Source organism: Pantherophis guttatus, chromosome 6 (assembly GCF_059756535.1).
Source record: "Pantherophis guttatus breed Tessera chromosome 6, ASM5975653v1, whole genome shotgun sequence".
NCBI classification, from domain to species: Eukaryota; Metazoa; Chordata; class Lepidosauria; order Squamata; family Colubridae; genus Pantherophis; species Pantherophis guttatus.
In genome coordinates this window covers 10,228,576-10,250,957 of record NC_142068.1, presented here as the reverse complement: position 1 = coordinate 10,250,957, position 22,382 = coordinate 10,228,576, and the positions used below count along the sequence as shown (strand labels likewise).

Below are 22,382 nucleotides of genomic sequence, written 5' to 3'. Positions count from 1 at the left end.
TCAACAATCTGCTTGAGGATTCCATAATATATGGATCCTGGCCAATATGCTCTCACAGAGAGGGCCTCCTCAGGGTGCCTTCGGTCAAGCAATGTCGGCTGGCGGCCCCCAGGGGGAGAGCCTTCTCTGTGGGGGCACCCACCATGTGGAATGAGCTACCTCCTGGAATACGACTGATCCCGGACCTCCGGACCTTCCGTAAGGCCCTGAAGACTTATTTATTCCAGCAAGCCGGCCTAGCCTAAATGGTTTTTTAATGGGATTTTTAAATTTTATAGACTTGGGGGTTTTAAATTGGGAGGCCGATTGATTTAATCTCTTTTAATTATCTTAACTTTTGTATTGTATGTATTTTAATTTTGGCTGTTCACCGCCCTGAGTCCCTTTTGGGAGAAGGGCGGTATACAAATAAAATAAAATAAAATAAAATAAAATAAATAAATAAATAAATAAATAAATAAATAAATAAATATATATCCTGAAAGACTGCAGCAAGGGGCGAGGTTCTGAGGAAAATGCACGCTTTTTTGAAAAACATACCCGGGACGCCAAAATTTTGGAGTGAATTCATTTGAGCCTTACATGCCATTGTGAAAGTAATGGGACTTTGAAGCATGGCAGAGCTGAGAAGAAGTCCTTATGCAGTAGGAAGCAGAGATCTGAAACTGCAAACAGCAAGAAATAGTGAGACTGAAATCTGCAAGGTTATATAAAGACCAAACCTGGGCCTTTTTTTAAAAAAGAGCTATTATTTGTAGCTCTGGATTCAACTATGGAGTTCTTGGTGCTCTCTGAACTTCTTCTTATATTTTTTTTAATAACAGAGTTGGAAGGGACCTTGGAGGTCTTCTAGTCCAACCCCCTGCTTACGCAGGAAACCCTACACCACTTCAGACAAATGGTTATCCAACATCTTCTTAAAAACTTCCAGTGTTGGAGCATTCACAAATCCTGCAGACAAGTTGTTCCACTGATTAATTGTTCCAACTGTCAGGAAGTTTCTCCTTAGTTCTAGGTTGCTTCTCTCCTTGATTATTTCCACCCATTGCTTCTTGTCCTGCCCTCAGGTGCTTTGGAGAATAGCTTGACTCCCTCTCCTTTCTTGCAGCTTGACTTGTTTTCTTACAGATGTTTCATTACCCAGCTTGGTTACATCTTAGGGTTTCAGTGAACAACCATTGAAAGAAGGTCATAAAAATCAGGCACAGTCATGTGATGATTATCATGTATGTCAGCTGTAATTGCAGGTTCAATTACAGTCATAAAACCGATGACTTCCTGTAATCAGGACAGCACCATTGGTTAAGATAACATCAGTAAACTAAAAAGACAATCACATATGGTGCAGCAGCTACCTATGGAATCATTTAGTTAAAAACTAAATTTGATAAAAAAATAAGATATCTGATCCTACATATACTAACAGCAGCAAGAATTGCGTTCACGCAATATTGGAAGGAACATAACTTACCACCAGAGGGATTGGTTATTCAGAAAATGTTTGAATGTGCTGAAATGAATAAACTAACTTTAGAATTAAAAGAAAAAGACAATTCGGAATATTATGCGGTTTGGGAAAAACAAAAATAGGTAATATTCATAAGGAAGTTGAGAATGTGTGTATATATATATGTGTGTGTGTGTGTGTGTGTGTGTGTGTGTGTGTGTTTTCTCAGGTTTTCGCGGGTGTTTGTATGTAGGTCTTTGGTTATTCGGGTCTTCTCCCACGTAAAATTGGAAGTGTCTTGGCGATGTTTCGACGAAGTCTCATTCGTCATCTTCAGGCTGGTGTTCTCAGCTTCGTGCTTCCAGGAGCAATGTGAGATCGCAGCTGTCTCTTCCTTTTAACTGCTAGTGGGGGTGTGAGCTGATTGGGTGGGAACTTGGCTGTGTTCTGATTGGGTGGAGGTGTGTTCTGATTGGTTAGGGGCTTGGCTGTGCTCTGTAACCCCCCATCCAATCAGAGCACAGCCAAGCCCCAATCTTCTGCATTGGTGCAGAAGATCCAAAGTTTAAATCAATGCAATTTCCTTCCTTCCTCCCTCGCTTCCTTGCTCCCTCCCTCCTTCCGTCTATGAGGGAGGAAAGAGGGGAGGAAAGAAGGAAGGAAGGAAGGAGGGAGGGAGGGAAGGTGAAAACTCTTATGATAGTCTTTAGGCACAGGAGAAGATTGTCTTCTGTTGGGAATAAAGCAGTAGTGGGTTTCAAATCCACTACTAGTTCACTCGTGCGCATGCGCAGAGACATCCAGGCGGGTGGGCAGAGCCTCCCACCACTGCCGCTACCGGTTCACCTGATCCGGGCTGAACCGGTAGCAACCCATCACTGGAATAAAGATCTATAAATGCAACAGAATTTGTTGAACTTTACACGTGATCCTTTTTAAATACACAAGATGTCACAAAAGGGCTTTGAATGTTTTGCAGGAATGTTTGAAAAGCCTTTCAGTTATGCCAATTGCAGTGTTTGCTGCCACTCAATCCCTTACATCACGCCACTTCTTTCATGGAAAAATGAAAAACTTTGCTCTGGAAAAGCGCAACAGGGTAGTAGGTTTTCAGGAACAATTCCAGTTTTAATGTGAGTTCTGTTTCAAAAAGAAATACTGATTCTGAATATTCTCTCTCTCTCTCTCTCTGTCTTTCTCTCTATGTCTCTTTCTCTTTCTCTCTCTCCCTTTCTCTTTCTCTCTCTTTCTCTTTCTCTCTGTCTTTCTCTCTGTGTCTCTGTGTCTCTCTCTCTGTCCCTTTCTCTCTCTCCCCCTCCCTCCCCCTCTTTTTCTCTCTCTGTCTTTTCTCTGTCCCTTTCTCTCTCCCCCCTCCCTTTCTCTCTCTCCGTTTCTCTTTCTCTCTGTCTCTGTCTCTCTCTGTCTTTCTCTCTCTGTCTCTTTCTCTCTCTCTCTCTCTCTGTCCTTCTCTCTCTGTCCCCCCACCCCTCTTGTCCAATTCCATAATTACAGAAATATAGGAGAATGAATGAATAATAATCTGACTGTCATTTATGCGTCTAACTTAAACCAAAGATCACAGGAATTAAGGAAGCTTAATTACCAAGATTTATTTACTTCCATATCAGAAGGATGCTCTAATATGCTCACATATATCAGTTCTGTCTACATCCACATTTTCCAGATACTTTTTGATAATGAAAGAGCTCTAGAATGTTTTCCCTTCCTTTGGTTTCCTGCTCATCCAGAGGGTTTTTGCTCTGTTTCCTCTGAATTAAAGCTATCAGTGTCGTACATCACTCTTCGTTTAGGAGGTTTCAGCCTGTGGCCGTGAAGGCAGTTGAAGGCCAGGGATTTCTACTGCAGTGTCTCCTGGACATTGGGCTGATTTGGAAAACCCTCTGGGGAAGGGAGGAATAGTTGGCTGGGCTGGCTTGGCTGAATGAGGCCCACCTTCTTGTTCTGGAGAAGCAAGTGTGGGGCCAGAGGTTAAATTGGGTTCCTGCATTTCCAGAAATGGATTTTTGCTCGAAGAAGGATGGATGATCACCTCGCCCACTGGTTTCTTTTGCTTTGATGGTGTCTCCTGGATGCCAGCTGTGGGGTGAGGCTGGTGTGGCTTCTGGTCTTCCTGATCCTGTCCATGATGTTTGTGGTGGTGGAGATGAGAGTGGTGATGATGGTGTTGATTCTCATCTCTGTGTCTTTCACCATCATCCTGATGCTCCTCCTGTCCAGGTCTAGACTCGGATTGTGGAGTCTGTTCACCTGTTACTGGTGGCTAATAAGACAAAAGATACGGAAAAGTGGCTGAGGGGGTTGATCGGATTTGGACTATAAATCATTCTTACATATTTGGTCAAATCAGAGGTGGGTTTCAGCAGGTTCTGACCAGTTCTGGAGAACCGGTAGCGGAAACTTTGAGTAGTTCGGAGAACCAGTAGTAAAAATTCTGACTGGCCCCGCCCCCATCTATTCTCTGCCTCCTGAGTCCCAGCTGATCGGGAGGAAATGGGGATTTTGTAGAAACCTTCCCCTGCCACGCCCACCATGCCACACCCACCAAGCCGTGCCACGCCCACCAAGCCACACCCACAGAACCGGTAGTAAAAATTCTGACTGGCCCTGCCCCCATCTATTCTCTGCCTCCCAAGTTCCAGCTGATCGGGAGGAAATGGGGATTTTGCAGTAACCTTCCCCTGGATTGGGGAGGTTATGGAGATTTTACAGTATCCTTCCCCTGCCACGTCCACCAAGCCACACCCACAGAACCGGTTGTAAAAAATTTTGAAACCCACCACTGGGTCAAATGTTCGAGACAATTGGAGTTTGTAACTTCTGCTCTCTGAGATGCAGCATTGGGTAGACAGGGAAGATCTTTTCACCTGTACTTCCTCACAGGTAGATCTTAATTACTGTCAGACTTAATGGGTAAATCCAACCAGGTGAGCTAATTCTATTTTGTTTACTTTCTGGTAAGTTTACTTGACCAGAATTAAAAGAATCCCAACATCTTTAATGGAGAATATTTGTAGCTTAGGGTTGAAATTAGGGGTCCTTGGTGCTCTCTGAGCTTGGATGTTTTCCTGCAGACATTTCATTACCCAACTAGGTAACATAATCACTGCTAGTGATGTACTAGCATTGATGGTTTTACCTAGTTTGGGTAATGAATCGTCTGAAAGAAACCAACTAAATTCAGAGTACTGAAGGCTCCTCAAGATCTTTCCCACATAAAATTACAATTACTTATGAACTGGTTTGTGTACTCATTTAATTGAAGGGGGGGGAACAAATGTTATTCAATTGTTTCCATTCCTTTTCATTTCTTTATTGTATGTTATTTTAAGAGTTATAAACAGACTCGTTCCAGCAGCTTTAGGCATTATTAAAAGTAATTAATTAACAATAAGTTTATTAAATTGATTTTCCTCTATCTGCTTAATCCAGCCAGTCAATGATCTTTAAAAATAAATTGTTCCACCACCCAGGAATGAATATTTTCTACAGATGATAGGTGACTGAGGAACTTACCAGATGTGGGAAGAACTCACATTTTACAGTGACAAATTTATTTTTGTCTACCTCGCTGATCATCACAGAGCCTTTGCATAGACCTCTTTCCTAGAGCAAAAGAGAAAATTTTCATCAACAAAAACAAAACAAAAAAATTAACCTGCTCAGGTATTTCTACTATGGTGTAGTGTAACTGTAGTGTGGAGAGATTAAAAAAAAGAAACTATTTATTTATTTTATTAAATTTCTATACCGCCCTTCTCCTGAAGGACTCAGGGCGGTGAACAGCCAGAAGATAAAACACAGGAAATACAAAATCTAAAATAAATTAAAACAAATTAAATAATTTAGGCTGAATTTTAAAATACTCCATAACCCCATAACTATGAAGGTGCAGGGTATGAATGTTGGTGGAGAGAGAAAGAGTGTTGAGTTGGAAAGCTGAAGGAGAAGGCAATGGTGCATAAAACGGCACATAAATGGTTTGGTGGAGTCTAACAGCTCCACTAATAATATGTAATATGTAATATGTAATAACAGAAGGGATGCGGTGGCTCAGTGGCTAAAATGCTGAGCTTGTCGATTGAAATGTCGGCAGTTCAGTGATTCGAATCCCTAGTGCCACGTAACAGGTTGAGCTCCCAGGGTGAGCTTCCGCCAACCTAGCAGTTCGAAAGCACGTAAAAATGCAAGTAGAAAAATAGAGACCATCTTTGGTGGGAAGGCAACAGCGTTCCGTGCGCCTTTGGCATTTAGTCATGGCGGCCGCATGACCACGGAGACGTCTTTGGACAGCGCTGGCTCTTCAGCTTTGAAACAGAGATGAGCACCCCACCCTAGAGTCAGGAACGACTAGCACATATGTGCTAGGGGAACCTTTACCTTTACCTTTAACAGCTTTACAAGCCTTCCAAAGACACAGACCATCTACAGCTAGTCAGCAGTGAGTAATTGTTCCCCCCTCACCCTTACAAACTGAGAAATCCTGAGAGATTGAGAAGCAAATGAAAATAAGATAGCTATAACACTAGCAATGGCACCTGGGAGTAATACCAGTGGTGGGTTGCTCCCAGTTCTGTCCGGTTCTATAGAATCGGTAGTAAAACCGGCGGTAGGCTCCGCCCATCTGCCATGACATCATCATGGGTCATCTGCGCATGCCCAAAAACGCGTGTGTGCGCTCCCACTGGGAACTGGTAGTAAAGGTAAGCAGAACCCACTCCTGAGTAATACCCTATGCGTATTGGGAGGAGCAGGTTGGGAAAACATAGCATCAAGTGTAGCTTGAACGACAATTTAGCCCTGCGTAAAGAAATAGGATTTGCAGTCCCTAAAGTCAGAGAAAGAACTGTGTTACTACTCCCTTTACTGTTAAGAAACATGGATGATTAGGAACACAGCGGAACACTGAAATTTGTAACCTTGTGGAGTGCTGTAAATGATATCCTTATCACTTATATATAAAAAAGCATAACAGATGGTGTATAAATCTGAATATAATATGCGTAACATATTAGGGATGTGTTATTTGTACAATAAATCTACCTCTTTTTAATCTGTCAGAAGAAGCATTCAGCCTTCCACAATGCAATGGCCAAACTAATAAACTATAGCATGGCATAATGTGATGGATTTATACAACAAACTAAGATCATTTCTATGTTCTCACAGATTATCTAATCCCATTTTAAGATAGTCTAAATGCTGTATAAAAGCAGCCATTGAATGTTGTGGCCCGTCAGCAGCCGGTGTAGCTAGTAGCTGATTCCGACAGCGAGGAGGCTGGTGTGGTGCTGCACCAGCAGCCTGTGCAGCTGGCACTCGAGTCAGACAATGAGGAGGCTGGAGAAGATGTGGTGCCAGAGGCGGAGATTCAGCCAGGGCCTTCAGAACTTCCAGAAGCTCCTTTAAGTGAAGAGGATGAAGAGGAGGAGCCTCTTCTCGATGCACGGGTGCACAGAGCTGCCAAAAGGCAGGAGTGGCCCCTCAGGAGGAGGTCTCCTCGAGAACAAGGCTTGGGGTTAATTGGCCACTCCCTTAGCCTATTTAAGGAGGAACGCCGACTGAAGCAATTTGCAGGGAACAACTCCGTTCACATACCTTCATGTCTTGTCTTGCTTATCTTATCAGCTTTCTGCAAATTGCTTCTGGGCATTCTGCCAACTACAGTAAGCTTTCAGTATTATTCTTTGAATTCTTGGCGGCTGTTAATGCAGTTAATTAACAGCCGTTGTTGTAAAAAACTGGTTTATTTAGTAAATTAAGGTTTGAACGGACTTTGTGTGTGCTGCGTCCTTTGGGGTCCATAGCTGGGGCAGAACATTGAGTCCAGCCATCACTGATGAATAAAGAACGTGATGTCAGCAGTTGGAAATGTGGTTCTTGAGAAAGAATGCATTGAGCCATAACGGCAAGTTAGGTGTTATGCAAGATGAGTGAATACTTACTGCAGTTTCAACTGGGAGGAGAGGGCACCGAGTGATGTCAGACACAGGTGGACTTTTGCGACAGGAAGTCTCCCAGATGGTGTATTCCACAAAGTAGGAAGAACCAATGACCCACTGTAAAAAAATCACACACAAGGAGTTAGAGTGGGCCACATTGTCTGCAGGAAGTGCCCCACCTAATCTTAGGTGCCCTGCCAATCTTTATTGACCTGATGCCCTCTAGTATTGTCCCCATAATTCTCAGCACTAGGTCCTGGAGAATTGGTAGGACATTGTCAAGTGTCTTTATTAATAAAAGAATATTTATATTCCGTAATCAGATTGAAAGTCACATTGTCCAAAGACCAGGGTGACCAGTGGTGAAATGTAAAATTTGTTACTATAGGTTCTGTGGGTGTGGCTTGGTGGTGGTGGTGGGTAATATGACTAAGTGGGCGTGGCCAACTTTTTTTTTTTTTACTTTTAAAACCATTTTTTCTACAACCTCTTCAGCTGAAGAGGTTGTAAAAAAAAATGCTTTTAAAAGCCTCTGACGATCCCAGCTGACTTGCCTGATCGGCAAAGGCTTTCCTTTTTTTTTTTTAAAGCCTCTGACGATCCCAGCTGCCTTACCTGATCAGCAGCTTTTTAAAAAAAAGCCTCTGACTTGCCTGATCGGCAGAGGCTTTTTTTCCTTTTAAAAACATTTTTTCTATAAGAGGTTGTAGAAAAAATGCTTTTAAAAGCCTCCGATGATCCCAGTTGAGCTGTGCGATCATCAGAGCTTTTTTTTTTACTTTTAAAAGCATTTTTTTCGGCCAAAGAGGTTGAAGAAATGATGCTTTTAAAAATAATTTTAAAAAAGCCTCTGATGATTGCGCGGGTCAGCTGGGCAATGGAGGGGGGGCAGGGATTTTTGCTACCAGTTCTCCGAACCACCTGCCTCCATCACTTCCGGATCGGGCAATTCGGTCCGAACCGGGAGCATTTCACCCCGGCAGGGTCCCATCCATGTGGGAAACCCTCTGGCAGATAAAAACTAAAATCAACTTTACATCAGATTCCTGCAGACCTTGTGAATCTGGCTCTGCACTTTCTTTGGCAATAATGCAGAAGTCAATCACCCTCTCGTGGGGTTATTTCCATTTATTATTTTTAATTTCCGAGTTTAGCCTATACCCTGCAGCACTCTTCATATCAATGAAAGATACAGCATCAACTTTCTGGCTGAAAAATGCTCCATTTCAACTTTACCTGTGAACTGGCTTTGGTGACATTAACAAGGACAAAATAATGATTATGCTCATTTTCAGCATTGAATTTGGCCAGCGTCTCCAGTGCTGTCTGCTGATACTTGGCGTCAGTAAGATTTCCAGGCGTTGGGCAGTCGGGACAAAGACCCAGAATAACCAAACTACAAACTTTAGAAAAGCAAAGAAGTGTTATTTAATAAGGTGAGACAAGACATTTGAATTTGAGCTTGTACATTTAAATGAACTGAAATACGGAAAGCTTGGATCAGCTTGAAAATTAAGCCTCCTTCTACCAATCAGCATCAGACTTGAATCCCCCAGAACAGTCAATTTGGATTCCCCCTCCTCCCCACCTCTGTTTAACCATATCTGATTCCTTGAGACTGCCTGGATGAGTCTCTGTAATTTTCTTGGCATGGTTTTTCAGTAGTGGCTTGCTATTACCGTCTTCCTAGGGCTGAGAGTAAGTGGCTGGTCCAAGGTCACTGCTGGCTTCGTGCCCAAGGTGGGACTAGAATTCACGGTCACCCAGTTTTTAGCCTGATGCCTTAACGCAGGGATGTAAAACTGAAGGCGCGTGGACCGGATCAGGCCTCTGAGTCTTAGATCTGACCCACGGGGCCGACCTGGAAACAGCAAAGGACTTGCCTGCAGTGCCTCTGCCAGTGAAAACAGAGCTTGCAGAGGGTTGCAAGAGGTCGTTGTGGCCGAAAATGGGGCGCGGGGAGGGGGGGCACACACAGACCCCCCCGACCTCTGTTTTCACTGGCAGAGGGCTATCAAAACAAACTAAAAGCAAAACAAAAGGAGAACTGTTTCCCCTTTTGCATTTGAGCATGCAAGAAGGGACAGGAAAAGGAGAAAGAGAAAGAGGAAGACAAAGAAAAAAGAAGAAAAGATGGGAAGAGAGCAAGGAAGGAAAAATAAGGAAAGGGGAAGGAAGAAGAAGGAAGAATGAAGAGGGAAAGAAAAAGAAGGAAGGAAGGAGGAAGGGAGGGAGGGAGGGAGGGAGGGAAGGAAGGAAGGAAGGAAGGAAGGAAGGAAGGAAGGAAGGAAGGAAGGAAGGAAGGAGATTATAATGAGAGTGAGGAAGGGTCTCAGGAAAGTCCTGCCTTAGCACTTGGCCACCACAGGTGCTCCCCAACACGAGTGACGTCAATCTGGCCAGCCCCACCATTGCCATCCCCACCAACCCCCAGCCATGGTCACCTCCAGCCCTCCAAGGTCAAACACAACCCTGATGTGGCCCTCAATGAAATAGAGTTTGACACCCCTTCCTTAACCACTACACTAAACTGGCTCCCAATATGGAGTTCTTTTTCTTTTATGGTAGAATCGGATTAGACAATGTAGTAATATCTACTGAATGATTCTACCAAGACCGAATAACTTTTATTTAAACCGTGTTTGCAGCAACTTCTACTTTACCCAATTCACACTCTAGCTGGCCTAGTCCGCTATGTTGATAAGCTAATTATTAACTAATTGCCTCCCTAGTACAAGCAGGCAATTACTTGACTCAATGACCAGTCACTTAGCGATTGTTCAAAATTATGACGTATCCTCCTCCCCCACAAAAACGACCTACTTACAATCACTCCTTGTAGCCATGTGACCACATTTTGGGTGCTTGGGGCCTGGTTCACTCTTAAAGCCATTTGCAGTATTTTGTGGCCAGACGACTACAATTTTTGAAGGGTTTTTTTTTGCAAGTGTCTGACATTTACTTCTGGTTTTTGGCAAAAAAAAAACACCCACTAGGCAAAATGGCTATGGCATTCAAAAGCAAGTTAATGGCCTCCTCAAAAAAAGAAATGTCATAAAATGAGGGGGCATGTGGAGACCCAATTAATGGCTGCAATAACTTATGACCACATTCAATTACGGTCATAAATTGAAGACTACTTATAATTAGAAGAGCCTTGGTGGCGCAGCAGACTAAAGTGCTGTTAAGTAGCACCAGCTGCCTGCAATTACTGCAAGTTCGAATCTCCCCAGGCTCAAGGTTGACTCAGCCTTCCATCCTTTCGAGGTAGGTAAAATGAGGACCCGGATTGTGGGGGCAATAAGGTGACTTTGTATAAAAAAAGAACACAGCTTAGGAGGGGCCGAAAGCCCTACTAAGCAGGTATATACAAAAGTATGAAGGCTATTGCTTAACGCATTGTAAGCCACCCTGAGTCTCCAGAGAAGGGCGGCATATAAATCGAACCAATAAATAAAATAAATAAATAATAAACTATGTTTTGATCTAACTAAACATAACAGTCCTCCACTCCTCTGCTCACAACAGAATACCTTATGCCCCAGGCTTGAAATTTTGGGATTAAACAATTTAGAACTATGCCGCCTTCGGTCTGACCTAAGCGTAGTACAGAAAATTATCTGCTACAACATCCTATCTGTCAGTGACTACTTCAGCTTCAACCGCAAAAATATTTGAGCAAACAATAGATACAAACTCAAGGTAAACTGCTCCAAACTCGACTGCAGGAAATACGACTTCAGCAACAGAGTGGTCAGTGCCTGGAATGCACTACCTGACTCTGTGGTTTCTTCCCCAAACCCCCAAAACTTTAACCTTAAACTGTCTACTGTTGACCTCAACCCATTCCTAAGAGGTCTGTAAGGGGCATGCATAAGTACACCAGCGTGCCTACCGTCCCTGTCCTAATATTCCTTTTTACTTACTCTTTTCATGTATTCAACTTATGTTTATACTTTTACCTGTTATCTTATATATGCTTGACAAAATAAACATGATTATGATTATAAGGCGTCATTTTGGGGCTTCTGTGTTTACTTTTTAAGTTTCTGTGAGGAAATCTGCAAAATGGCAATTGGGAGGTGTCTGTGCTGGAGATATTTTTCTTGCAAAGCTACATGCAGGCAAACATGGAAAATACTTACGTGGGCGTAAGTCACAGTGATAACTGTACAAGTGTGAACGATCAGAATTCCTGTTGAAGTGAATTATTACTTTACATTGGCCATAGATCTGGAACAAGAGAAGATAGTGTTAGACTCCAGTTTACTTTCCTTCCAAAATGAAAAAAAAAAAAAGTGAAAATGTCTACATTTCTTGTTTTCTATTATAGGAAGTTAACACCCACTCCTCTCTTGGAAGAATGAAATATTTTAGGAAATATTAAAAAGGCAGAATATTATATTTCCCTGGTTGAGTAATGGAGAAGCATATTTTAAAGACGAAGCAGCTCCCACCTTCCTGCCCCCCCACCCTTTGTCAATGGACCATCATCTGCAACACAATAGGATCCATCTAGCAACAGAAACTCACCACATGGCACCTGGGAAGATTACATCAGCCAGCAAGACTAGCTAAGACCCCCACCCCCTGGGAGTCTGACAACCAATCAGGATACTCTTTCTGGGCTCCAGGAAGTTCAAAGCCAGAGAGGGCATAAAACCTGGGGACTCACTGCGTCTCGTCCTTTTCTGTTCAGGAACTCAAACCATGTGATCCTGTCTACCATTAAACCATCTTTCCAAGCAGTCTCCATGTTTCCAGTGTCTTTTTTCCCACTTGGAGCTGAACCCAGGAGGATATTTCTTCCTACACTATATCTCTACACTTCCTACATTTCTTCTTGTGGTTTACAACCCCACTGACTTTTTTTGAACTGCAGAATGTATTATTACAAATGCTCATTCGTGCAGCATTGGTGATCGATCCACCAGCCATGATATAAATTCCATATGATCTACTTCCAGTCTAAGAGTTCTAGAGTTCTCCAAACTGCTCAAAATTTCCACTACCGGTTTTCCAGAACCTGTCAGAACCTGCTGGATTTCAGCCCTGATATTTAGTGCAATGTTAGTACCACTTTATAATGCCTTAGTAAGACCACACCTTAGACTAGTGCATCCAGTTTTGGTCACCGTGATATAAAAAAGATGTTGAGACTCTAGAAAGATGCAGAGAAGTCTAACAAAGATGATTAGGGGACTGGAGGCTAAAACAAACAAAAAACGGTTGCAGGAATTGGCTATGTCTAGTTTACCGAAAAGAAGGCGACATGATAGCAGCCTTCCAATATTTGAGGGGCTGCCACAAAGAAAAGGGGGTTTCCAAAACACCTGAGGGCATGACAAACAGCAATGGGTGGAAGCTCATTAAAGAGGGAGCCAATCTAAAACTAATTTCCTGTCGTTGAGAACCATTAACCAGTGGAATGGCTTGTCTGGAGGAGTTATGGGTGCTCCATCACTGGAGGTTTTTAAAAAGAGATTGGACAGCCATTGGTTCAGAATGGTATAGGGCAAGGATGGCGAACCGTTTGCTCCCGGTTTAGTCCAGTTCTATAGAACCAGTAGTAAAATTGGGAGGAGGCTCTGCCCACTTGCCCGGATGTCATAAATGACGATCTGCGCATGCACAGAAGCCCACGTAGCCCCATTGCGAACAGGTAGTAAAGGTAAGTAGAACCCACCCCTGGAGTGTGCGTGTGTGTGCACGCGCTTGTTGGGGACACAGCCCGGAAGAGAAGCTGCCAAGTGGGCATGCACACATGGGGAAGTGAACTTCCGGTTTCTGGCATGTGCATGTGGACCAGCCAGCCAGCATGTCTTTCGGTTACTGGCATGCATGCACATGCACCAATCGGCTGGTGCACATGCGCACAACTCTTCCGGTTGTGCGCATGCACGCACCAACTCTTCCGGTTTCCGGCAGGGCCAGATGTGCAAAAAGACAGCTGATCATCATGCATGCATGCGCGCCAGAAACTCGGAAGAGGAACGGGCCACGCCATGTGTGCCAGCCGACATGCCTCCACTTCAGGCACGCGTGCCATAGGTTCGCCATCACGGATATAGGCTCTCCTGCTTGAGCAGGGGATTGGACTAGAAGACCTCCAAGGTCCCTTCTATGCAGTTATTCCATTATTAGGAAACCTTTCCCAAGTGTAAGAGCTACGGGATGAACTATTCAAAACTCTGATGTGGCTTCCTGTTAATCCTCATTGGTGGTTCTTTTAACTGAAGTAGATCAGTTACTTACTGTCTCGTGCATATTTCTAATCTTGCATTCTTTCCACTGTTTCCCAGTCAGGACATAGCATTCCGTTTCTAATACATCCAGGGTGAGGTAGAAAAGAGAACCGCCATTCCGCTATGGACAAACAAAGAAAAACCCTTGAAATGGCAAGGCAGGGTGTCCATCATCTTAAAGCTGGGGTCTCCAACCTTGGGAACTTTAAGACTTGCGGACTTCAACTCCCAGAATTCCTCAGCCGGCAAAGCTGGATGAGGAATTCTGGGAGTTGAAGTCCACAAGTCTTAAAGTTCCCAAGGTTGGAGACCCCTGCCTTAAAACACATTGCAAGGAAATAAATGCACCTTCAAATCAACCTTCAGAAAAAGTTAAGGGGTCAACCTGGTTACATGATGTCAATGGAAGCGCAGCGGTGGTGGCGTTGCGATGCTAGACTGATGTCTTTTCTTTTTGGCAATATAGTTAGTCCTCGACTTATAACCACCACTGGGACCAGAATTTCCATTGCTAAGCAAGGTGGTTATTAAGTGAGTCAATGCTCAGTTTTATGACCCTTTTTTCCCCATGGTTGTTCAGTGAATCACTGCCGTTGTTAAGGGAATCAGGTGGTCAATAAGTGAATCCAGCTTCCCCCATTGACTTCCTCCAGGGAAGCCAGATTCACTTATTGACCGCCTGATTCCCTTAACAACCGTGGCAAAAAAAAGGTCATAAACATAGAATAACTTTATTGGCACTTTGAATGTACACTAATTGGCATACATTCAAATGAAAACTGATTCGCTTAGCACACGTGGCAAGAAAGGTCGTAAAATGGGATAAAGTTCACTTACCAATGTCTCACTTAGCAACAGAAATGTGGGGGCTTGTTTGTGGTCATAAATCAAAGACCATCTGTATGCCAAGACATTGAGAGGGCGCACGGTGCAAAATATGTATTTTAATCCTAGTAAAAGGTGAGCATCCGTTATCACCAAATTTGACCTCCAAAGATTAACAGACAGTCTGGGACAGGCATTATTCTGTCCCCTGACATTCGCTGTCAGCAAATAAGAATTGACTCAAAGGTGCTTTTTCAAAGGGGGATCTGGATTTTGTTTTTCTTTGAAGATGTTTCACTTCTCATGCAAGAAGCTTCTTCAGTTTCGGACAAAGTTCAGTTGTCTTTTGAAAAATCACCTTTGGGATAACCATGACTTTTGTGACTGAGAATCTCCATAGATATTTAGCAAAGAGTTGCTTTACTCTGCCTCATGGCTCTTAGTATGCAGGAGAAACAGTGGCTTCCCCTACTTTCCTTACTTTTAATTTATTAGGATTAAGGAAAAGGTAAAGGTTCCCCTCACACATATGTGCTAGTTGTTCCTGACTCTAGGGGGCGGTGCTCATCTCCGTTTCAAAGCCAAAGAGCTAGCACTGTCCAAAGACATCTCCGTGGTCATGTGGCCGGCATGACTAAATGCCAAAGGCGCATGGAACGCTGTTACCTTCCCACCAAAGGTGGTCCCTATTTTTCTACTTGAATTTTTTACATGCTTTCGAACTGCTAGGTTGTCAGAAGCTGGGACAAGTAACGGGAGCTCACCCCTTTACGCGGCACCAGGGATTCGAACCTCTGAACTGCCGACCTTTCAGTCGACAAGCTCAGCGTCTTAGAACCCTGACCAGTAGATTCAAGGATAGCATGGCGGCTTCCTCTATCTTCTGGGAGCTATCAAATGATTTTGTAGATTCCTTTCCTGCCCAGATACATTAGTGCTGCCGTGTCCCAAAGGTGCTTTTTTCAAGAGGCAACTGGACTTTCTGGTTTTTCTTTGAAGACGTTTCGCTTCTCATCCAAGAAGCTTCCACAACTTGGATGACTGAGAATCTCCATAGACACAGTGCTACCCTGATTCAACAACAGAATGGCTGGTGCTGAGGGGAAGGAAAAGAAGAAGAAGAAGAAGGAGAAGGAGAAGGAGAAGGAGAAGGAGAAGGAGAAGGAGAAGGAGAAGAAGAAGAAGAAGAAGAAGAAGAAGAAGAAGAAGAAGAAGAAGAAGAAGAAGAAGAAGAAGAAGAAGAAGAAGAAGAAGAAGAAGAAGAAGAAGAAGAAGAAGGAGTAGACCTTACCTGGGGTATTTCACGGGCATCATAAATGCGCTGGAGGGCAAGAATGTAGCCTTCTGACCGATCGGCGTTGAGTTTGTCAAGGGCCACTTCTGCAGCGGCCTTTACCACCAAAGAATTGCATGATGGGTAAAGAAAGGGAAAAGGGGACGAGGCAGCTACCAAGTGGAGCATCTGTATCCCAATCAAGAAGGAAATTAAAAGAGACATTTTGGAAGCTTTTGCGGAATCAGAGAAGACAGCAACTGGAGCTACGCTAAGAGAGCAAGGCTCTGACAGTGCTTTGTCTTTCTATATATACTTTGAAACCAAGAGCTAATATTTGTTCTTCTACTCCATGGTCACCCTCACCTATGAAATTCAACCCGTGATTCAATTATTGGAAGTTTGGCAGGGTAATTCTGACCTAGAATTATTGTCATGTCATCTAAACCAAGTTCATTGCAGAAAGAACTACTGTATGTCTTTCTCCCTTCCTTCCTTCCTTCCTTCCTTCTTTCCTTCCTTCCTCCCTCCCTCCCTTTCTCCCTTCCTTCCCCCTCCCTCCCTCCTTCCTTTCTCCCTTCCTTCCTTCCTCCCTCCCTCCCTCTTTCCCTTCCCTCCTCCCTCCCTTCCTTCCCTCCTCCCTCCCTTCTTCCTTTCTCCCTTCCTTCCTTCCTCCCTCCCTCCCTCCCTCCCTCCCTCTTTCCCTTCCCTCCTCCCTCCCTCCCTTCCTTTCTCCCTCCCTCCCTCCTTTTCTCCCTTCCTTCCACCCTCCCTCCCTTCCTTCCTTTCTCCCTCCCTCCCTTCCTTTCTCTCTCCCTCCCTCCCTTCCTCCCTCCCTTCCTTCCTTCCTTTCTCCCTCCCTCCCTTCCTTCCTCCCTCCCTTCCTTCCTTTCTCCCTTCCTTCCTTCCTTTCTCCCTCCCTCCCTCCCTTCCTCCCTCCCTCCCTTCCTTCCTTTCTCCCTCCCTCCCTTTCTCCCTTCCTTCCTTCCTTTCTCCCTCCCTCCCTTTCTCCCTTCCTTCCTCCCTCCCTCCCTCCATCCCTTCCTGTCTCCCTCCATCCCTTCCTGTCTCCCTCCCTCCCTCCCAACCTCCCTCCCTGGACATAAGACCCAGTGGAGTTGACTCACCATTAAAATGAGGCTGGCTGTATGTAGTAGTACAATACTGAAAGAACTGAAATTTTAAAAATTATGGGTATGACCCAGTGGTGAAATCCAAATTTTTTTACTACTGGTTCTGTGAGTGTGGCTTGGTGGGCGTGGTGTGGCTTGGCGGGCGTGGCTTGGTGGGCGTGGCAGGAGAAGGATACTGCAAAATCTCCATTCCAGGGGTGGGTTCTACTTACCTTTACCTCTGGTTCGCAATGGGATCGCTTGTGCATGTGCCTTGCTTCTGCACATGTGCAGTAGCTTCTGCACATGCGCAGTTCACTGATGGTAACATCTGGGGTGGTGGACGGGGCCTCCCACTGGTTTTACTATCGGTTCTTGTGAACCGGTCTGAACCGGGGGCAACCCATCACTGCTCCATTCCCATCCCACTCCAGGGGGAAGGATATTGCAAAATCTCCATTCCCACCCCACTCTGGGGCCAGCCAGAGGTGGTATTTGCCGGTTTTCTGGAACTACTCAAAGTTTCCACTACCGTTTCTTTGAACTGCTCAAAATTTCCGCTATCGGTTCTCCAGAACCTGTCAGAACCTGCTGGATTTCACCCCTGGTATGATCAGAATCTAATCTAATCTGTGGGTATTGTGAATGACAACGACATTGTGGTTGTGGCTGGACAGCAAATGGCTTGTATGTTCACTGCAAAATGGTTGAGATTGTGAGGGTTGCTAAGTGTTGAAATGATACTATGAGTATATTGTTTGGATTATGTGTGCGTCATTAGCTGCACAGTGGCTGACCCTGGGGATGTGATTAATCACGAGGAATCCATTGATGAGAAGGCAAATTGGGAATGTATCTTTATTTCCCTGAGTTCTTTATTGTCCCAGATTACTAGCTCATCATTAACTAGTAGAATGCAGCAGGCATTGAACTGCGGAGAGCCAAAGGATAACTGCCTTTTTGTTGTTTTTCAAATCAGCCTGCATCACAGGGTTGTTGTTTAAATTTAGGGTAAAATTCAGGAGGGGCCTTAAAGACAGTCATGAATTCTTAGAAGAAAAGCGTAGACTATAAATGCATCATCAAGCTTGATGACAAGCAATGCCTCCAAAGTTGTTTTATGTAGTCCTCAGCTTACAAATATAACTGAGTCTAGAATTATGTCTTTGCAGTTATTAAGCAGCTCACCATGTGACCAGATCTGATTTTATGTCCTTTTTTGCAGTAGTCGTTAAGCGAATGCTGCAGTCATTAAGCAAATCCACTATACCCAAAGGTTATTTTTTGCCACAAACCAGAAGTAAAACAGAAATTGGTAAAAAAAACCCAAAACCTTCAAAAATTGCAGGCCCATGACTGCAAACAACCATAAAGTTTGAAATTGGGTCGTAGGCAGTGGTGAAATCCAATTTTTTTACTGCCGATGATGTGGGTGTGGTTTGGTGGGCATGGTGTTGCTTGGTGGGCATGGCAGGGGAAGGATACTGCAAAATCTCCATCCCCACCCCATTCCAGGGGAAGGATATTACAAAATCTCCATTCCCACCCCACTCTGGGGCCAGCCAGAGGTAGCATTTGTCGGTTCTCCGAACTACTGAAAATTTCCACTACTGGTTCTCCAGAACCTGTCAGAACCTGCTGGATTTCACCCCTGGTCGTAGGTACTGTCAACCCTGAAGCTGGCCTGCCTGAGCTCTGAAGCTCTGAAGTCTCAAAATGGCCTCATTCAGGCCAGCTTCAGGGTTGACAGGTACTTTTTGTGGACAGGCAGTGTAATTTCAAACAGTTGCTAAGCAACTGATCACAAATTGAGGATTACCTGTAGTCACCAATAGATGGCAGCAGTGAGATGTAAGATGCTGTGACCTGTTCTTCAGCAGCTGTTCTGTCACTTCAGTTGTGAGAAGTTTCTGTAAGAAAATATTTATTGCTAAATCCCAAAGGCAACTGGACCTTCTTGGTTTTTTGCCTTCAAAACGCTTCCCTTCTTATCCAAGAAACTTCTTAAATTATCTCAGAAGCTTCTTGAATGAGAAGAGAAATGTTTTCAAGAAAAAAAAAACCCAAGAAAGTCCAGCTGTCTTTTGAACAGCACCTTTAGGACAAGCGTAACCTGGATTATTGATGATCTCCATAGACATTTTGTTGATAAGACTTGTGGAGCCTGCAATGAGTTCTTATCAGTACGCAGACAACTGACGAAACATGGGCTCCATGGAATAGCATCACAAAGCTTCAGTTGGGAAGAAAAAAAATTCTAGGCCTTGGCAGAACTTATTGGTACAGCCGTTTGGGACACACCTGGAAATGCTGATAGGGATTTCCTGGAATCTGGCACCACTGTCAGGTCACAGTGCTATGCTGCAACTTTCAAAACTTTGAAACAAAAAAAAAAAATCAGCAAAATTTGTCAGCCCAGGGAGAAAGTTGTGCAACAACACATTAATGCCATTGTGAAAGTGGGTCTCTCCATCTCACCCCATCTGCTGTATAGGCCAGGTGGGACCAGGTCACTTCCACCTTTCCCCTCAAAAATGTGAGCATCTGTTGGTCTCTGATGGAGAAATGGAAGAGATGGAAAGGCCCATCAGGAAGTTGGTGGAAGAGATAAAACTTTCATGCTAGCTTTAAGACGTTTGTCCATCAGTGGAGAAGTAGTACAGCAAGTGTACATAGTAAATGCAGTCCCAAAGGTGCTTTTTCAAGAGGCAAATGTTAGCTTTGGAAGCCATATTAGGCCGGAAGCTTCCATGCTGCCACCTTCTCATGTGTGGAAAAGTAGGAGGGGGGATTTAGGAGAGGGGTTGTTGGTAGATATAATAGCATTCTTCCTATTGGTCAAGGTCAGGGCGATCCAGCATCTGGAGAAGGAGTTGTCGGAGTGCTGAGTCAAGATGGGACGGACGTTGATTGGAGCATGTGATCAACTGAGGAGTTGAGGGGATGGTTTGGGGTTTTTTGATTGACTGAGGGAAAAGGATTTTGATTTACTGAGGGATTTACTTTCAGATTCGGGTTTTCCCAGATGTGCCAGTTTACCTATTCTAGTAAAGAGAACTTTGGAAAATGCTTGCTTCCGCGTCTTTACCCAGAGTTGGGGTTTTCTGGAACTCTGACAACTGGACTTTCTGGTTTTTCTTTGAAGATGTTTCGCTTCTCATCCAAGAAACCTCTTCAGCTCTCAAACCAGAAAGTCCAGTTGTCTCTTGAAAAATAACCTTTCGGATAACCGTGACCTGAATGACTGAGAATCTCCATAGACTTTTAGCGATAGTAAATGCAGGGAACCAAACACCTCAGTTCAAGGATTATTTTCCTGTTTTCTTTATTAAATCATTCCTAATTAAACTACAATTATGGGACTGGAGAAATTACTTTGCATTCAACCCTCCTTAAATTGGGTTTCGCAGCATGTGAACCCCAATGGATTCTGTCCCTCATCAGAATCCTGGACAGCACCAACTTCTCTCTGACTTTTTCCTCAGATCTAGGAAAAACTGACTGGCTCAATGTTGACTCAGCCTTCCACCCTTCCAAGGTCGGTAAAATGCTGACTCTATAAAACCGCTTAGAGAGGCCTGTATAGAAAGCACTATACAGGTAGTCCTCAACTTACAACCTCAATTGAGCCCAATATTTATTTATTTATTTATTTATTTATTTATTTATTTATTTATTTATTTATTTATTTATTTATTTATTTATCTATCAAATTTCTATACCGCCCTACTCCCGGGGGACTCAGGGTGGTGAACAGCCAAAATAAAATACAGATAATACAAACATTAAAAGTTCATTAAAATTATTAAATATTTTGGCCGAAAACAAATTTAAAACACCCAATTTGTAAAACAGATTAAACGATTTAAAAATTTAAAAGGGAGAGTTAGGCCAGGCCAGCCTGCTGAAATAAAAATGTTTTGAGAGCACAACGAAACATGCGCAGATCCGGGATCCTCCGTATCTCCGGGAGGAGCTCGTTCCAGATGGTAGGTGCCCCCACAGAGAAGGCTCTCCCCCTGGGGGCCGCCAGTCGACACTGTTTGGCCGACGGCACCCTGAGAAGCCCCTCTCTATGGGAGCGTACTGGTCGGTGAGAGGCTATTGGTAGCAGAAGACGGTCCCGTAAATACCCCGGTCTGATGCCATAGAGCGCTCTAAAGGTGGTAACCAAAACCTTGAAGCTTGTTAAGTGAAACATTTATTAAGTGATTTTTGCTCCATTTTACAGCCGTTCTTGGAAGAGTTGTTAGCCGAATCACTGCAGTGTTAAGTTAGGGACATAGTTGTGAAGTGACTCTGGCTTCCCCATTGACTTTGCTTGTCAGAAGGTCACAGAAGGTGATTCCAGGACACTGCGACTGTCATAAGTATGAGTCAGTTGCCAAGTGCTTGAATTTTGATCATGTGACCATGAGAATGATGGTCACCATAGGTCCCTTTTTTTTTTTTTTTAATTTGATTTATATGCCGCCCTTCTCCAGAGACTCAGGGCGGCTTACAATGCGTTAAGCAATAGCCTTCATACTTTTGTATATTTTTTATACAAAATCAGCTTATTGCCCCCACAAACTTAGAAAGGATGGAAGGCTGAGTCAACCTTGAGCCTCTCAGTGGCCTTTCAGTGCCATTGTAACTTCGAATGGTCACTAAAGTAAGGTAAAGGTAAATTACCCCCTTAACTTTAGATCATGGGACTTCCAGTTATAATAAAAATCCTTCCCTCCAACATTTTGTTTCCTCCATTTTCCTACTTCTCTTTTCTAAGAAGGAAAAAATATAGCTACAAGCTTTGGCCTGATTCTAATGGATGGCTTATATTAATGGTGAATGTGTTAAGGGCCCCATTTCAGAGGTGGGTTTCAGCAGGTTCTGACCAGTTCTGGAAAACCGGTAGCAGAAATTTTGAGTAGTTCGGAGAACCGGTAGTAAAAATTCTGACTGACCCCGCCCCCATCTATTCTCTGCCTCCCGAGTCCCAGCTGATCGGGAGGAAATGGGGATTTTGCAGTATCCTTCCCCTGGAGTGGGGTGGGAATGGAGATTTTACAGTATCCTTCCCCTGCCACACCCACCAAGCCACGCCCACCAAGCCATGCCACGCCCACCAAGCCACACCCACAGAACCGGTAGTAAAAAATTTTGAAACCCACCACTGCCCCATTTCCTGACTGTATTGTTAATGTCCACGTATCTTGCTCCCATCTGTATTAAATCTGGATGTTTTTAACGTTTTTATTGCTTTAAAATCTATTTAGTATTTTAATTGTAATTTTTTAAAAAATTGTAAGCTGCCCGGAGTCATTGACTGAGATGCGCGGCTATAGAAATTGAACAAATAAATTTAAAAAAAATGTTCCCAGCTCAGAAAATTATATTACTGATTCGTGTTAAGCTCAAACAAATCACCTGATGACTTGTAATTATATACACTGCTTAGGACATATCCATGCAATCACTATCAGCATAGGTCATCTAGCTCTTCTGAAGTTCAGGAACAGATAATATCATACCCATGTC

General features: G+C 43.8%; 1 protein-coding gene across 1 annotated transcript; it reads right to left on the bottom strand.

Moving 5' to 3' along the window:
- Positions 1-3,042: 3,042 nt before the first annotated feature.
- On the bottom strand, positions 3,043-16,010 carry LOC117678771 (fetuin-B-like). The gene is made up of 7 exons (XM_060683010.2): positions 15,769-16,010; positions 13,663-13,773; positions 11,553-11,640; positions 8,644-8,810; positions 7,411-7,524; positions 4,982-5,071; positions 3,043-3,728 (listed from the first exon to the last, which is right to left on the bottom strand). The coding sequence occupies exons 1-7, from the start codon at positions 15,973-15,975 to the stop codon at positions 3,255-3,257; spliced, it is 1,251 nt and encodes a 416-aa protein (XP_060538993.1). The 5' UTR covers positions 15,976-16,010; the 3' UTR covers positions 3,043-3,254.
- Positions 16,011-22,382: the final 6,372 nt, after the last annotated feature.

Coding starts and splice junctions, on each gene's coding strand:
- LOC117678771 (XM_060683010.2), bottom strand. CDS start 15,975: ATGTCTCTTTTAATTTCCTTCTTGATTGGGATACAGATGCTCCACTTG. Junction 7,525..8,643: donor TCACCAAAGCCAGTTCACAG/GTAAAGTTGAAA, acceptor ATTTTTTTACAG/TGGGTCATTGGTTCTTCCTA. Junction 3,729..4,981: donor GTGAGTTCTTCCCACATCTG/GTAAGTTCCTCA, acceptor TTGTCTTATTAG/CCACCAGTAACAGGTGAACA.